Source organism: Arctopsyche grandis, chromosome 12 (assembly GCF_051622035.1).
Source record: "Arctopsyche grandis isolate Sample6627 chromosome 12, ASM5162203v2, whole genome shotgun sequence".
NCBI lineage: Eukaryota > Metazoa > Arthropoda > Insecta > Trichoptera > Hydropsychidae > Arctopsyche > Arctopsyche grandis.
The window spans coordinates 1,853,154-1,872,057 of record NC_135366.1 but is presented as its reverse complement, the minus strand read 5'-3'; the positions used below and the strand labels follow the sequence as shown (position 1 = coordinate 1,872,057).

General features: G+C 33.7%; 1 protein-coding gene across 4 annotated transcripts in view; it reads left to right on the top strand.

Moving 5' to 3' along the window:
* The window catches only part of LOC143920192 (calmodulin-binding transcription activator 2-like), a 328,881-nt gene extending 311,089 nt beyond the window's left edge, over positions 1-17,792 (top strand). For 3 of the 4 annotated variants that reach the window (XM_077442928.1, XM_077442927.1, XM_077442929.1), the window contains exon 25: positions 16,571-17,792. Coding sequence is in view for 1 of the 4 variants with exons in the window: in XM_077442930.1 (XP_077299056.1) it covers positions 16,571-16,628 (58 nt within the window). In the remaining 3 variants the exon portion in view is untranslated. The remainder of the gene's footprint in view (positions 1-16,570) is intronic. The other variant, XM_077442930.1, reaches the window with a different exon arrangement.
* The last annotated feature ends 1,112 nt before the right edge of the window (positions 17,793-18,904 follow it).

Here is an 18,904-nt window from a genome sequence, read left to right as displayed (position 1 = left end):
TCAGTAGTAAATTTTCTCTGAGGTATAGTAAAACTTTTAATAACTACAATTTTCATCTTCGGAAAAGTCGATCTCGTTCACTAGCGTACTCGGTGACATTTTAATAAAGGCATCGCTCGATGCACGGCTGTTCCCAGGCGCACGAAACGCGCCAGCTTGGCCCGAGTCCAAGTCCTCGACTCGGTTAATATCGTCCCGTCGTTTAATGAAGTTGGTTTGGTACACGCGAGATCCAATTACAATTAAAGTGTCATAACGCGGAGAAAAGTGGTGGAAAAATGGGTCCCGGCCATAAAAGCGCTCGCTCACCCTGCGAGCGGAATTTATGACGGCAATAAACTCGGCATGGCCGATTACACGGTCGCGGTATCGAAACATTATTAAATCTCAGAACGTGCCCGTAAATTATGTAACGTTGCCCGGTGAAAAATGGCCGTTTGTCGAAATGTGATAAATGAAAAGCGATACGGGAAGACGTCGACGCGTCGGCGAAAAATCGAAACAGACCGGAAAATATATATACCGAGTCATTTTCCGCGGCGAAATAATTAACATTTTCCTACGGAGCGGTTCCCTTGATATAATACCCCTCACTATAACATTTCGTCAAAGAGGAAAAATCGGAAAATTAGTATTTTCATACATTCATACATTGTGTGTGTGTGTGTGTGTGAGGTCATGCATGGATTTTTTTTATCAGGATTGAATTATAAAATATAGAGTGAGACATTTATGTTATAGCGATGCGGTGCAAACGATCGAAAAGCGCCAGACAGACTGAACCACAGATTAACGACACGTGTACCTTATGCGTGCGCACTGCTCGCACTTACACTAAGCGAAATCTACCCGAATACCTACCCTGTATACGCTCTGTGCTTCTGATACTTCAGTTCCGAATTTTTCCTTATTAAATCATTAAAAACTCGCCAGAAAGATCCAACTCAATTTTAATAATTACCATTTTAATTATTGCATCTGTGCACATCGAAAGGTTACTCGTCATCTGATGCGCAATTTTTCATTCGTGAAGTCGAGAATTGCGTTTAAAGCAGCCATCCAGTTAATCTGTGGTTCAATCTGTCTGGCGCTTTTCGATCGTTTGCACCATGTTATAGATAATATTTTTTTTAAATCACATTCAAATAGTCGTGACATAATGGGTAGGATGGTTTTTGCCAATTTGATGGAGGAACCGCTTCAAAAAATGAAATCAGATAAATTCGCAAACTCTGATAGGAAACGATCGACTTGGAGTCACAAATAACCAAATCTGACCAGCAGTATTAAAGATTATAGTCAGAATAAACTCTTTACAATCGCGGTCAGCCCACGGGATTGAATCTGGCGACCTTTCGGTGCTTAATATCAACTTAAGTCACGCTGCTGGCTATGACTTCGTGATTCCATTGGTAATCATGATTCTTGTATAAATGACAGATTTCAGACGTCATTCGACTTTTGGCCGAAACACCACGCTATTCGACTAAACACCACGCTATTTAACATTCATTTAAACAATCATTATATAACAAACGAGTGAAGTAAAAATATATAAGAGAGATAAAGAGAGCCTATAATGCAAATTTTATAAAATATAGAGTGAAAAAAGAAAAAGTAATAGGCGTTTAAAGACATAGCGAGGTGGTGGCGAAATGGGAAAAAAACGATCGGAACAGTATGGACAAATGCGGCAATGTGGACAATAGACATCACCGAGAAAGATTACGGAGTATTTTCAAACGTGTCTATTACGACTATTTTTCACCATCTTAATTTCCACATACCTAAACGATCGGAAGAGTGGAAAAGAACCCAAAAGTGAAGTAAGCAGAGGCTAGTAATAACGATCAAATTTTCAAAATAAATCGTACGGAAATGATATACGATAGTTTTTCCTTATAAGTGTATAAAAAATTTAATTAAAAAATATTATTGAAAATGCAATTTTTCACCAGCCGGAAGTGATCACATTAGACTATTTTTATGAGGCACGTTTATTGAATTACGTTGGGTTTTATGCGATCTGACGTGAAGTAAATTTAATATCGTATTAAGTTTTTCTGATGACTCCGCTTAGGGATCGTGGTATTTCGATTAATTTGCACGAACCGGATATGGAAGTTTATCCACGTATTTTTCCCAAGATACGACCGAGCGTACCCAGCTGAAAAGTCGCTTTGACAGTGTCTAATGAAAAATTTAATTTAGACCAACCGGAGGTCATATGTATATACATACATACATTACGTATATTACGGAACGAACCTATAAGATTAGATCTATACTATATATATAAAATAAAAATCATCAATCATCATGATTCACGGCACATTGGTCCTTCGAGCCGAATACACATAAAATTCTCCAGATGCCATTTTTCAAAAAAAAAAAATACCTATAGTGAAAATCTGAATTCGGGATTCGAATCCTTATCGCCAGTACCGATCGCCATACGCTATACGGTGGGGGGGTGGGGAAGGCTCCGTACCACACTATCAGAACCACTGGATACGTGCACACCGACTATTACTAGCTAGCGAAAAAAGGTTCTTCTCGGTGTATCCTTTTAATACCCGGGTACGAGTGTTTCGAGTCAAATGTCCCCCTTTGTCAAAAGGACCCCCCACCCCCCCACCTAGGTCCGTTTATTTTACCCAACTTATCCCCGATCGTCTTTTCTTGTTTTCCTTTCGGACAGATGTGACCCCTCCCCTCTCTCTCGCTCTACCATCCGCCCCATCCATTTCTCTCATTTTCCATCCTTTACGACTTTTCCTCGTCGTTTGCAAAGGAAAAGAGAAATATTTCATTCTGACCTCGATGTTATGATACGGTCATTTTTAAACTCTCCTCCCCCGCTTCCGTCCCTTTCAGTGGCTCGTCCTGCGGTCTCGCAAATAAATTACGCAAAGCGAAACTTTCTCCAATTTGACGTTTTAAAATATCATTTCGCTTTTTTAATGTCCGCGTCGGTTTTAAGATCTCGCCGATTTTAATAGAATTTCCTGATAAGTATTAGAAATATTGTTTTTCCGAACGACCGACTTCCGGTCTGTTGTAAACGTTTTTCTCGTGCTGCGTTTGATATTTGGGGGGGGTACCCTTTTCGCTTATAAAAGCTGTCGGCCTTCGTTACTCTGTTTTATTATTCCTTTTACGTGTACCCCTCCCCTCTTATACAATATCCACGGACGGAAAATTCGTTACTTAATCCGGAAAATTGTAGTCGTTTGAAATTTATCGAATTGTGGTCTCGAATGCAGCAATTGTCGTATTCTATCTACTTATGTATCCCTACCGTATATATGTATGTTACATATTTTTGAAATAAATAAAATATAATGTATGTTCATTCGTGAGTGCTTTGTTTGTCCATGTCCGTTGATGAGCGCCTTGCGTACCTATATTCGTGAGGGAACGCTTTATTTCTGGTTAATGATGTGTTAAGCAGTCACACTTTAACACATTATAAATATAATACAACTAGTGTTGTGCCCGTTGATTTCAACGGGTGGCTTCGGAAAGGAATTGATATATATAAATATAGTATAATATAATTTATAGGCGCACGCGTGTATTTGAACGCTCCCCGTTCGCTCACGTCGAAATGAGTAATTAATGTGTGTTTCTTCGTGGACGTGGACGTGTAAGCATCTGACGCTGACGCCACCCGTTCCAAGTCGGGTGCGCTCAATATCAGGAGCACATGTCCACACCCCCCCCACCACCCAATTACCCCGTTTTCCCTCGACACGATCGGTCGTCATGCCATATCTCTACGCATAACGTATACCCCTGGTATTCTAAAATTTGTTTTCTAATACCACAAACATACGTCGTGTCTATTTTCATATATGTACTAATGTTCTGCCCGTTTATTGATTCAACGGGGGGTTTCGGAAACGAATTGATACACATTGTTACAATTAATATAAAGTTATAATATAAATATTCAGTAAGGTAATTTATAGGCATGCGGGCGCACGTAATATTCCGTGCCCACCGATTCAACCCGTTAGAAATGATGAAAGAAGTGTATTTGTGTATGTGTCACCCATCGCTTGGCCCAACGTCTCACATGCCTGTCCTCAAATGACGCTCCACAACCCCCTTTCCCCGCTACCACGCTTCCCCACGTCCCGAATACTTCTCTCTGATTGGCTGTATGTCCAGGCTCTGCCACAAACATACCCACATACATACATATACACATCTCGTCCGTTTTATAACAAGCCAGCAGCATAGCTCGATCATTACGCTTCTGCTTAGCGTCGTGAGGTGCCGGGTTCGATCCCATGAGTTGACCTCGAGTGAAAATGATTTTTTCAGAGTATGCTGCTGGTTAGACCTGGATTTGTGCTCCAGGTTGATCGTTTCCTATTAGAGTTTGCCAATTTTCTCTGATTTCATTGTTGAACCACCCGGTAAATATCGGCTTAAAAATCCTCCCTATATATAATATGTCATATCAATATTTTTGTTTGATTAATGTGCAATAAATAAGTTTGTGTATAATTTCATAGATGTCTCATTGATTTGCGAGTTTTTCAGTGACTTATATAATGAATAAAAAATGCTGCAATATTTGTAATTGGTCAAGAAGGTGCATTGGGGTTGCTTGTAAGGCCTTCATGGTATGTGCGTAGAAAAAAAAATATTATTCTACATTATCATTAGCCAGCAGTATGGCTCAATGGTAGCGTGTATGTTTAGCACCATGTGATCACTGTGTTTGATCCGCTATACTGCTGGTTAGATTTGGGGGTATTTGTGGACTCAAAATCGATCGTTTCTTATCAGAGTTGTCCAATTTTATCTGATCGTTGTTGAAACGGTTCCTCAAAATTGAATCAAAAAATCATCTTTCCTGTTGTCACAAATCTTCTGTTTTTTTTTGTATATTCAATTTGTAAAAATAATGTAGAAATCTAAAATCCATAGATGTCTCAATGGATTAATTATTTAATTAATTAATTAATTAATTTTTATTTCGGATTCTTCAGCTTCTGGAAATACAGTGATTAATGTTATAATAAAATGCTGCATTGTTTGTAATTAATTGTCCAAGAAGGTCCAAGGTGCATTGGGGTCTGCCTGTAAGGCCTTCCTGGTATAAAATAAAAATAAAATATTATTATCCTTTGCTCGAAACAGAAGAATTCACCTAAATTACATATTTTTACTTACAAGCGTGATCGGACTGTTGCAAAAACGCATCATAACTCTATGTATATGGATGTATTTGTATACCACGTAAATTACCTTGAAAGGAAAAACCTGAATTATTCTAGCATCTTCAAACTTAAAATTCGGCATAAATTTAAAAATGGACATACAATATCTGTGTACTGAGGTATCGAAATGTATGTATGTTTGTTGCACGTTGTGTTGTCTGTGTCAAGCTTAAGATCTATCCGGCGTATGCGGTTGTTTTTCCGCTTCCGGGACCGGCTTTTCCGAAACGTCGACGCTTCGATTAATTGAAATGAAAAAACTTTCGGCTTTGTTCCGCGAGAGAGCGAAGGCTACGGCTCGAATAGGTGTGAGAGAGTGAGAAGGGGAAGTGAGTGAGGACCAGTTTTTCACGAGACCCGCTTTTCCGACCGGCCGGAAACTAAGTTTTTTCATTTCGATTAATTGATACGGATCGTCGTACGATCATCGAGCGAGTAGTTTTTCCCCGTCGCGCCTTCGTTTCAATTACGCGCACCTTGTGAAATTATAATGTGTAATTTTCTGGCGAAAAATTTTCCGCTGCGGCGAAATTTTAATGAAACGGCCGCCCCCGAAAGAGAGTCGAGCGTAATAATAAGCAGAGGCGGCAGTTTGTTTGCGCCGCACTTTTAATAGAAATATTCACGAAACGTTCGCGCGCCGCCCCTGCTTTTTTTGCGCGTCCCCGTCCCTGCACCTTCCCTCTCACTTCTTATTATTACCGACGGGAGAAACTTTGAATAAGAAATATAATAACGGGTCGAGGCCCCCGGATGCCTCGCCTAACGAGGCGAGGGACGCCCCTGAATAAGAATGCAGCCGTTATTTATTATTAAATCGTATTATTTGCATTCGACACCAGTGACGTCCACTTGCCACATCAATTGCACATATACACTAATGATAAGCTCATCAAATATCATCGGGGTCATTATTAAAATTTTATTTTTTAATAATATATAGAAACTACATAGTGTTGTACCCGATGACATCTCCTCTAATGTTTATGAAGTAAATGATCAAGTCAAGATATGGAAATAAAAATTGTGGAAAAAGTATAACAATATAAGGTAAAAGTAATACAATTTTTAATGCAAGAGATAAAATTCAATTTTGCTTGATACGTCACGGTGACATGTACTGCTGTATAGTATGAATAGATTTTGTCGGCTACTTTTACTTGTTGTTACGTCTCCGTCACGTTACATATAAATGTGTCCATATAAAATGTACCAAAGAATACTTTTTGTACTGTTGGTTACGTGCAACTGCCAGTACGCGCTATTATATATAAATATAAATATATATATATATATATATATATATATATATATATATATATATATATATATATATATATATATATATATATATATATATAGCTCGGACGTTAAGCTTCTGCTTACCGTCAAGAAGGTGCCGGGTTCTATCCCTGAATGAAAATAAATTTTTCAGAGTATGCTGTTGGTCAGACCTGGATTTGTGACTCCAGGTTGATCATTTCCTATCAGAGTTTGCCAATTTTCTCTGATTTCATTGTTGAAACGGTTCCCGGAAAAAAAATTGGCTAAAAATCCTTCCTACCTACTATGTCACCACTATTTGAAATTTGATGGATGTACAATAAAAAATTTATGTACAATTCATAGATGTCTCGTTAATTTGCGAGTTTTTTCAGTGTCTCGCAATTCAACGACTTATAATAAAAAAAATGCTGTATTTGTATTTGTAATTAGCCAGGAAGGCGCATTGGGATTTACCTGTAAGGCCTTCCTGGTATATATGTAAAATAAAAATAAAATAAAATAAAATATATATATTTATAAATCGTGATACAAAATAAGAATAGAATAAATCGTGATGTAAAATAAGCCTTCAGTATAAATGTGGACATGCGGTAGGACGAAAACTCTACATTATATTATTATTTTCGTTTATATTAGAAGCGTGTCCAGTCTGATTTCATTTTGTAGAGATCTTTTACTATGTGTATTTTTTTCCTTTTCTTGGAAGCACGTGATATATGTATGTATGTAAATATAGTTAATGGGTTTCAAATAACCGCAAATACGATTGATCAAATTAAATATTATTTTACGAGTGAGGAAATCGACCGTAAAATCAAGTAATGGAGTTCTCGACAATATAATGTATACATACGTATAGTAATATACCCTTCAGATCGGTTTAATCGAGTGGGCAAGGGGAGGGGGATGTTTTCGGAAAAGCGTCAACCCCCAGAGCGATTTGAAACGGAAACGAGATCGTTTGTAGTAATTCGATTCGACGTTATTTCTATGTATGAGAAGTTTTCAGATGTGTTACTCGGATGTAGATTCGTCGCCCGCTTTTCCGACAAATTCCGCTTTTCACCGGTCCGTTTTTACCGGTTTTCAACCGGATGTCCTCTCCCCACTCTCGTTCCTACATTTCGCTCCCCCTCGCCCTCTTTCCAATGCCGGATTTCGAAACAGTACAAGAAAAAGTCTAATTGAATTCGCAATGGAATGGAGTGGGAGAGCGGTCGAAAAAAAATTGCTTTGATTTCGTTCGGCTTCGGTGTCACTTTAACTTTTCAATTTCATCGGCCGTAAGTTTTTATTTTATTTCACTTCTGAAATAAAAAAAATATATATACATACATACATATAGTAGAATTATTGGAAACGCTCCATTTAAAGATTCCTGTGTGTTTGCAGACAAATGATGTAAAATTGGAATGCATAATAAATAAATACCGCTCGAATAAAACAAAAACGGCTATTTGACGTTTAAAATTCGCTAGATAATTAATTTTAAGTATTTCAAAGCAATAAAAAATCGCAACCAATAAAAAAATATTTGACTATTGTTTACAATACTCACTTTTGGCACAGAAATACTAGATTTTGAATTATTAGCCGAAAATCTGTGTGAGCCGCATTTTTTAACGCTCATATTTCTTTAACGAGAGCAAGCCAAAAAAAAAATCATTGTGATATTCGAATTCAGTGAGGCAAATTTAGTGAAGATTGATTTCCTTCCGGTCCGGTAATTTCTTTTTGTTCCTCAGTGTAATTATTTAGTACAATTGCTTTCATATATAATACCCCGACAAAACCGCGCGGGACAAATTCTCGAGACAAAACCATGCGGCGACAAAATTGCGCAATGTTTATATAAAAAAATATAAGCAAAAAAATAAATAGGTCTAATAAAAGTCTAAAAAATAAAGGTATAAACAGGTCTAATATATAAGAAAAATCCGATAGAACACAGTAATGATAAAACAAAAATCGTTTATTGATTTTAAAAGTGTACTTTTGAATTTGTCATGATCCTTCGATATTATTTTAAATTTTGGAAATCTGTATGTCTATTATTGTTATTCAAGTTTCAATAAAGTGTGAATAAATTAAAAAGTACACTTTCAAAATAAATAATCGATTCCTATTTTATCATTAATGTGTTATATCGATTTTTTCTTTTATATAAGACATTTTAATTTTATAACTATATATAAGACAATTTAATTTATATTACTTGTTTGTATATTTATTTTCTTGCTTATATTTGCGTTGCGTGATTGTGTCGCTGCGTGGTTTCGTCCGAGCGATTTTATCCCCGCGACTTTGTCCCGCGCGGTTTTGTCGGGACACCATAATTGTACATACATTAATTTCGATGCTAATTTTGTCGCGTTTTTCAGTAAAATTTTATTGTAATCGAACGATTACACAACAAACAGTTGTAATTATATCATTTTTAATCATCTTTTTCACAGTTTCTTGGCTAGATGTGTAATTTACGAACAGAGCATAGACTAATTACAAAAATGTATTTAACGTCGATCCTGTCTTGTTAGTCAATTTCAATATTATTATTATATAAGACTGGATTTTGTTCGTAATATATACATTGATGCAATTTTTTTTATATATATACATACATACATATATAGGTATACATATGTATTGCGAGCTAATCACATAACAATTACGCTACCTGTTTAACAGTATATTTACATATGTTGTGCATATGATCATGATTTGATTAATGTATTCTACGACCTAATTACATATTGCAATTACGCTTTCTTATTAAACAACATGTAATATGCATTTAATGCTTTGATTAATAGCATACATATGTAAATAAATTGTTTATGACAAATTGTAGTTATATTGAATTAAAAGGCCACAATTAGTTTCATTTAATTCAAATAAAAATGCATCGATAGGATATTTTTATTCGAATTATTACATCTCGTGCAGTTTTTACATCGGCATGAAACTTCGATATGTCCCGTCCGGGAGTATTAAGTATGACTTTCGAGGATAATCCGCTTCGGCACATATAAACCCTTTTAGTTTGAAATGCGATACGAAACCGACCGTTAAAAGTATTCCCTCTCATTCCGAAGATCCCCACAAAGCTTCCCAAATGTTAAAAGTCGCGTTTTAACCTTTTGATGTGGCTCTTATGTTCAATATTCCCAAGAATGCGTACTGTCATTGTGCGCCAGGTACAGTTTTTCATGAAAGGTCAAACATTTCACTTATTCGAAAGACAAGCACATTGTGCTATAGTTATACAATAGCGTCAGGGGAAAATCTCGGAAAATTCTCGAATATTCAAAACATTATTTAGCCAGCAGCATGACTCGGTCGTTGCGTTGATACTAAGTACCGAGAGTTCGCTGATCTCGATTGAAATTAATTTATTCCGAGTATAATTCTCAATGCTGTTGGTCGGAATTGGATATCTGTGACTCCAACTCGATCGTTTCCTATCACAGTTTTCTAATTTATCTGATTTCATTGTTGAAGCTGTTCCTCTATCAAATTTGTATAAACCACCTTACCCACTATGTCACCTATGCAAACCAATTCATCTGAAACCAGCAGCACTACAGACTACAATACAACAAGTCTGACCAGCAGCCCTACAGAAATACTTCCCAATAAATTATTTTCAATCGAGGTCAACCTAGGACATAAACCCGGGAACTTCTCGGTGGTCAGCATTAACGCAACAACCGAGCTAAGCTGCTGGCTTGATAATGTACTACCTTTATTATAAGGTTTTCTTAGTTTCATTTGTACATTGATAAGTGTTCCGTTCCTAAAACTCTTCCAATCGCTTTGGAACTTTGCCATTTTGCGACGTTTGGCCCCCGATAGAGATTTCAATTGTACCCACTTAGTCGATAATGAAATGTAATCTACACTGATGATGAAATATAATCGGTGTTTAAAAATTGGAAAATTTTGGAGACGGTGACAGCTCTAGACTACGTTCGAGTTTGCTTTTGCTTTTTAAATGCTTTTTATTATTACGAAATTATGTTCACAATACATCTTATATCTATTTTAATAGCTACTGATCTACTGATCATTTTCTATTTCACAATTTAATTTAATTTGGTTAGTAATCATAGTATTATATTATTCTAATGTTAATCTACAGCATAATAGGAAAAAGAGCTCAAAAACCTATTTATAATCCTTATAAATGTTCATAATACATCTAATACATAATATTAATTAAAGACTCTCTTAAGTCGATGACCTAAAGCAGATTGTGTTTAGGTAATCTGTGTGTTATACCTGAAGGGTATAGACATTTTGTTGTAATCACCGAGACTCTTCACAAGTGTGTTAGTATGGTTATTAGTGATTCTGTCATAGAATCTACTGGTTAATTTGTTAGTAATTTCTGTAACAAACGGATTATTATATATGGCATGCAGTTTTTTCAAGTTAGTGTATGTATATATGGGTGTATTATAAATAATTTTTAGGGATTAATTTTGTATTACTTGGAGCTTGGAAAGATTAGTATTCGAGGCGTTATTCCATACAGGTGAAGCATAGGTTAATAATGGTAATATGAGCGCGCGATAAAGAACTATGGCGATTAAATATTGGATATATTGAGGATATACCCCGCATCGCCTTGCATTTTGCTGCCTTAATGTGTGGTACCCATCTCATTCTTTTATCAAACGTTACTCCTAAATATTTTATTACTGACTGCCATTTCACATTATGCCATTTCACTTATGCTTTCTAACACTTAAGAATATGGCGTCTGTTTTGGTTTGATTAATTTGAATTTTCCACTTAGTGAAGTGTTCAGTCATTGTTTTATTTGCAAATTCAAGATTTTTAAGAATAGTGTCTGGTTTTTTGCTACTTGTGAAGCAAGCGGTATCATCTGCATATAGGGCTATGTGACAGTTTTTTGGAATAGGTATGTCATTTATATATATGGAGAACAAGAGTGGGCCAAGCACCCGAGCGAGTGATTGCCCATGCATGTTTGACTTTCCGCCCCCCACTAGTTTTGTCAGATTTTAATTGCTTTATAGGATCAAATTAAAATTGGAATTATAGGATCTCATTATCTCTCATGTATATTTTCACTTCATTAATAAATTATATTATGAATGATAAAAAAGTTTATATAAAATAAAATGGCCAATACCAATCCATCCTACGGCCAATGCGTTCGCCGCGCTAATTTTTGATCACGGAAGGATGATATGATATAAAGGCGACCCAAGGTTTTATGTAAAATATTTAATTACATATTATATCTTTATATGAAGTGAATATTATATAAGATTTTCATCATTATTAAATTTGATTCATATGAAGATATTCCTCTTAAATTGTTATTTAAACCGGCACTTTAATTTTTATATTGTAGTACTTCTTATATATTATATTTAATATTTTATTATTATATTTGTTACACCGAATCCGTGAAATTGTCTATTACACGCATTCGGCAAGAGAATTGCCGAATGCGTGAAAAATGCAAACATGTTGCCCAGTTCACGGATTTGGCAAATTTTTTGGCGAATGCGTGTATTCGGCAAGAATTTGCCGAATTTGAGTCTGCTCAAAGCATGGAGTCGGCAAATAGACAGCAGCGCTCCGGTGTTGTTTTTTAGAACTGGACAGCGTGGACAAGTGTCAAAGTGACAGCTGAATGAGGATGTTTAATTTAATTTAATTTACATATTATAATGTATAATATGACTACATACATATGTTTCGATCATCTCATATGACTTATACATAAATGAATGCCATTTTTATACATTTTGATCAATATTTTAACAGTGAAACGTATGTATGTAGTCATATTATACATAATAATATGTAAATTAAACTAAATTAAACATCCTTATTCAGCTGTCACTTTGACACTTGGTTATAATATAACACGCTGTCCAGTTCACGCATTCGGCAAAGAATTTACGGAATCCGTGAACTGGGCAACGTGCTTGCATTTTTCACGCATTCGGCAATTCTCTTGCCGAATGCTTGTAATAGACAATTTCATGGATTCGGTGTAACATATATATATATATATATATATATATATATATATATATATATATATATATATATATATATATATATATATATATATATATATATATATATATATATATATATATATATATATATATATATATATATATATATATATATATATATATATATATATATATATATATATATATATATATATATATATATATATATATATATATATATATATATATATATATATATATATATATATATATATATATATATATATATATATATATATATATATATATATATATATATATATATATATATATATATATATATATATATATAAATAAATAAAATATATATATATATATATATGTACATACATATATATAATTTTTTTTGTATATTGTTATATTTATAGAATGTTATTTTTTCACTTCATTTATATACGCAATCTGCTATTTTATATAATCTTTTTTTTAAATCAGAAGAATAGATGCTCCTTTTTATGTAAAGAACATATGTAATATTCGAAATTTTCGCGACCGGTTTTATCCGATCACCGCTTTTCACATATATTTTCCACCATTTTGACCATGACAGTTATCCTTGTTATCGTTTCATTTATTCGCGGCGCTATTATCCTGCGGATTTTCCATTTCAATTTCGGAGACAGCTTTTCCGCTTCAATTTCAACCTCCCCCGCCCACCTTATTTTTCCACCACTCAATTTCGAGCGTCGTTTGCTCCATCGTCTGGCGTCGGAAGTGGAAATTTAGAAAGCCACACACTTTTCACTCCCCTACCCCCCCCCCCCCCACCCCCTCTCCCTCCTTCCACCTTTTGTATTATTATTTGCCAGTGGCGACATCTGCGCTCGAATATTGTACTCATTGATGATGGACATTTCGCCGCAAAATGCATTTCGGCCACTACCTTCGATAGCGCCGCATTGGAAAAGTGCATCCGGAGACTTTCCTTTATTGCATTCCCATCCCGAATGCACCGTATGGATAAATTCAATGATATTCGGTCGGGCGAGGCTCTGTTGGATTTTAAAATGAACTAAATAAACCAAGGAAAACTTTATATTTTTATTATTATTTGATTTTCTCGATGACCAAATATATCACGACCTGATGGCAACTATCGACATACATACATACATACATAGAAAATACATTTTATTTTACTATTTTTTACGCGCAGTAGTATTATTCGGCATTTTCTAGCATATTTTTATAGTAGTTTCTAAATAGTTAGATATGCGACGGTTGATGCTCGAATATTTCACCTTTCTTCACTCTACATATTTTCCTCCGTACATATTCAAACATAATCATCTACATATATGTATGCACCCTTTGTATATTAACCAGCAGCATAGCTCAGTCGTTAAGCTTCTGCTTAATACGGAGAGGCGCCGGGTTCCATCCCATGAGCTGACCTCGATTGAAAATAATTTTTCAGAGTATATCTGTAGTACTGCTGGTCAAACTTGGATATTTGTGACTCCAGGTCGATCGTTTCCCATCAGAGTTTACCAATTTTCTCTGATATCATTGTTGAAACGGTTCCCGGTTGAAATTGGCTAAAAACCTTCCTACCTTTTATGTCACCACTATTTGAGGATGATTAATGTACAATAAAATTTTATGTACAATTCATAGATGTCTCGTTAACTTGCGAGTTTTTAGTGTCTTGTAATTCAGCGACTTGTGTTATAAAAAATTATGTATTGTTTGTAATTAGCCAGAAAGGCGCATTGGGTTTACCTGGTATATATGTAAAAATAAATAAAGTGTATTGAGACATATACATGCGGCAAAGAGCTTAAGTTCGTTGTAAATATAACCAATTTTGCAAAATGGAACCAGTTCATTTGTTTCATATTATTGTATATTGCTTAAGTGTATTATATAGAAACAACGATGTTGATAGTATTACTGAAAGTATGTATGTAGACTGGATCGTTTTTGCAAAACAACAAGTCTAGTTAAATATTATCTGCTCGACGATGCCCGTTATGTGTTTGTTGTTGTTTTTTTTTTTGTAAACATGTTATTATTTGGTGCGCACGAACGAGTCCGGATACATTACCGGATATTGTTTCCGGTTTGACCCGACTTTTCGTCCGACTTCTCTCGCACACGAATCAAACTAATTTTCTCGTGCTCTCCCGAAAGTTTTCCCGGAACTTTTCACCGAGAGATAGTCGAAAGGTGAACGCGATAATTGGGTTGTATATCTAGGTAACCCTTTTCCAAATGATTCGGAGTTCTTTATTTTTACAAGCTTTTTATTTGGTATTCATTCGCTCGATCTCAACCTGTCTTCATTACGCACATGTGTAGCATACAAAACCAGCAGCCTGGACTAATGGTTAGCATATTATTTTTCCATCAGTCTCGGGTTCGAGTCCCATTCGAGTCCCGCTGTTGGCCAGACCTCGGTTTGTGATTCCAGGTCGATCGTTTCCTTTCAGGGTTTGCCAATTTTTATGATTTTCATTAAAACGGTTCCTGTAAACTGGCATTTACTTTCCAATCTCTCTTGCAAATCTCAAGTTATTCATCGTCTTGAGGTTTGCCAATTTCTATAATAAAATGCTGCAAAAATGTATCCATAGATGTCACTGTGGATTATTATTGTATTGTATCTGTATTAGTACACTCGTTGCTTTGGAGCGATCTGTAAATGGTGAGTGCACATTTTAGATTGATAAAGAAATAAAAATACAGTATATACTAAGAAATAAGAATGTATACGTATGTAGGTGTATATAAATTTTAAATTCATGCTCGTTTTGTCTCGGCAATTTTTTAACATAATGCTTGGAGCACAAAATTGGAGTACTCTCATAGAAAAACGACCAAGCAATGCCACAGTCACTTTTACTATTAAAACAATATCTTCATTATAAATATGTACGTATTTTTTGAATAATTGACATTGAAATGTGGAGTACACATGCATAATTATTTTTCGGTTTTATATAAATATAAAATTTACATGGAATATTTATATATATGTATGTATATGTAAATAATATATTATTTATTTTTCGCAACTTCCAAGTGGATCAAGTAAAATGTCTTTTGATATGTAATTACGCAAACTCGAGTTGAAATTTCATCGCAAATGTGAATTTGCTCTGTGAAAAAAGTACGATTTTCTCTTTGCGAAAACTTTTTATTTAACCTTCAAAAGATTAGGTAAGAGTTTTATCCGCTTTATTTACTCCCGGGAGATTTTTCCCGAATTTTTTCCCGCATGCCAAAAAGAAGCCTCCATCATAAAATACCATGTTTTCTTCTCAGTATTGTCTAGTATTATTCTCTTCTTAGTATTATATTGTAATAAGACAGAGCTTTGCTCTGTGAATATGTAGGTAATTAAGGAAAATATGATTTATTTGTAACATACACAATATATATGTATAATGTTTGGATCAGACCACTAAAGTGGATTTTCATGGTCTTGGGATCAACAAGGCTGTTGTACTAGCATGGGCTTGGCTTGTATCTTGTTTTTCTAAGGTCAACACCCATATACATAATTGGAATTACAAACCTCCTTTACGTTTCACTTACGATTACAATTCAGGAAAAAATTTTCCTCTTATCCGATCGTTTTCATACTTTGCCATATTGCTCATTTTGGTCATCAATATAAGTAAATAAATCCTCCGCCATTACGATAGGGATAAAATATTGTTTAAGAGGCGTTTCAAGTTTGCAAATTTGAAACCTGGGTGACGTCTATGTAGTCTTTAGTTTTATACATAGATGGCGGTAGTAAAATAAAATTATTGGTATTTTTATTCAAAATAATAATTTATATATTTTAATATTATGTATATACAAAACTTAAAAAGGAGGTTTGTTTTTAAAAAACTTTTTTTTTATATATGTATATATTTTTTTTAGACTCCAATTAGGTGAAATAAAAAGTTTCTGCAAATTTTTGACAAATTGAAAATTGATGTTATTTATTTTTGTTAATCAAATATAATATTATTTTTTTTGTTTCAGGGACGAACGGGACTTCGCACAGGAGGCGACTGAATTCGAAGATCTATCCCGGCTCTAAGGATCAAAATCACACATAAATAAAAATTAATCGCTTATTAAAATAAAAATAAAGATAAAAACTGTTTATTGAATCGATCGACGCTACTGCCTAGTGACGATCTTTACATAAAAATATAAATAAATAAAAATATATATGATCTCTCACAGCGTTGTGCTACATTTAAATTAAATTATACATATAGGTATATACATATATATACAATACATTTAAGTGATCTTTTGTACTTAAAAAAATCAGGGCCAAACTGTAAAGTGTATTGTCCCCCCCATACCCCCCCGCCCCCCGATTAATAAAATCAACAAACAAAAGGCAAATTAAAAAATACTGTCGATGGTATTTGATGCGTGATTGTTTTTAAAAAGTATTTTTGGTATTTATACATACATTTGTGGTGGGTGTGAAACTCTTTAATTTCGATTTTGGTGTCATTTGCGTTCTTTGGATGTTTTTTCGATCTTCAATTCCCATTTTATGGAGACACTGTGTAGTACAAAAATAATAAATAAAACCTCTCCGGTTGTTAGCCAGTATTCGTAGACTTCGATCCAAGGCACAGCGAACTTCGGATTGCTGAATCAACTTACATACATATGTATGTATGTAGAATGTAATTTATTTAATTTTAATAATTGTTCTGGAACGGTGCTTCTCAAACTTTTTGTGTTTGTTGCTTATTTTTCTTCTATAGAATAGAATAGAATGGAAAGTAATACATATGTACATATATAGATAGAGTGCCATCACTAAATCACTTTTTTTTTATTTTTTGTTAAATTTATTCGACAGTGGATTTTTGTTGTATTTTCAAAGGGTATTGAAACAAAAAGAAAATGTTTTTTTTTTTTTAATTAATGAAATAGTAGTTATTTCAAAATATAATACATACATACTAAATTTTGACCCAAATTAGACATTGAACATTTAAATACATATTTTAATTAAAAAAAAAAAATGAAATAACCTTTATTTTTAATCAAAATTTTGGCTGAATTTGAAAAAAGTTAAATATTTGATTAATTATTTTTACAATGCATTGTGCATTTTACATTTTAAAAGCAATTACAATGCATTAATTATTTTTGTTTTATTTTTTATTATCATATGTATTAACAGGAGTGACAAAAAAATAATTAAAAAACAAACACAGATACATATTCAATCATAATAAAATAAAATAATAAAAACAAACAATGGAAATACAAAAAGTCAAGAAAAAAAGGTTATAAATTAATTTTTCAATTTTAAAAAAGGATAAAGACGTAAATTTGAGTTGCCAAAACGTTGAGAAATTAAAGTCAATACAATACAAAATTAATTTTATTAATAAAATAATACTGTTGATAGGTTTTGTAAAGGGAATAGAATGCAATTTTAATCATTTTTTTAAATCTACATATTAATTACATGCATAATTATGTTCTTTCATTAAAGAAAACAGCATACAATAATATCATAGATCGATACCAATCAAAATTTCGAAATCAATATCAATAATTCGTATATATGTGTAACATATATTATGTATTTGCAAATAGCTTTTTTTTTAAATGGGTCAAAAAGATAGTAGTAGTTGTTTTATCATTAAATTTAAAACAAAATTTAAATTCTAATAATTATTTTCACTGTCCGAATTCAACAAGCAGTTTTTTTCCAACTGAATATTTACCAAGCGGTAATGATTATTGTATAAAATATAATATTTATTTCAAAACACACACATACATTTGTACATTGCATACGTATTTTTGCGTCCTAAGTTTAACAATCACTGCCATGTACATATAATATGAAAAAATAAGTAAGTTTTGAGAGGCACTGATCCGGATAATCCAAACGTATCGTTTCAATGCTCGGTCCCTTTGACTGGCATACAAAGGCATTTATCAATTACGGATTGTAAATACATACATTTATTATGTAGTGTTTTTTTTTAAATACGATTCTGTAAATGCTTTTGTAATGATACGTCTCGTTAAAAAAATGTTATATACATATATTGTAGATAATATGATAACAATACTCATTTTACTTTTGCGACAGATGTGTTCGAATAGCAATCGTTCCTGAATGCAAAATGATTATGTACCGTTTCTAAGAACACGTTTAATTCGCATTTGACTCAAATGCGATTTAATTCGCATTTGAGTCCTCATCGTTTGCGTTTAATTCGCGCAGATTTGAATGTGAAAAAAGCGAAGAATGTATTACATATACATATGTATATACAAAGAAAATAAAAGAAACGGTAGGCGGGAAGGATTTCCTTTTTGGAA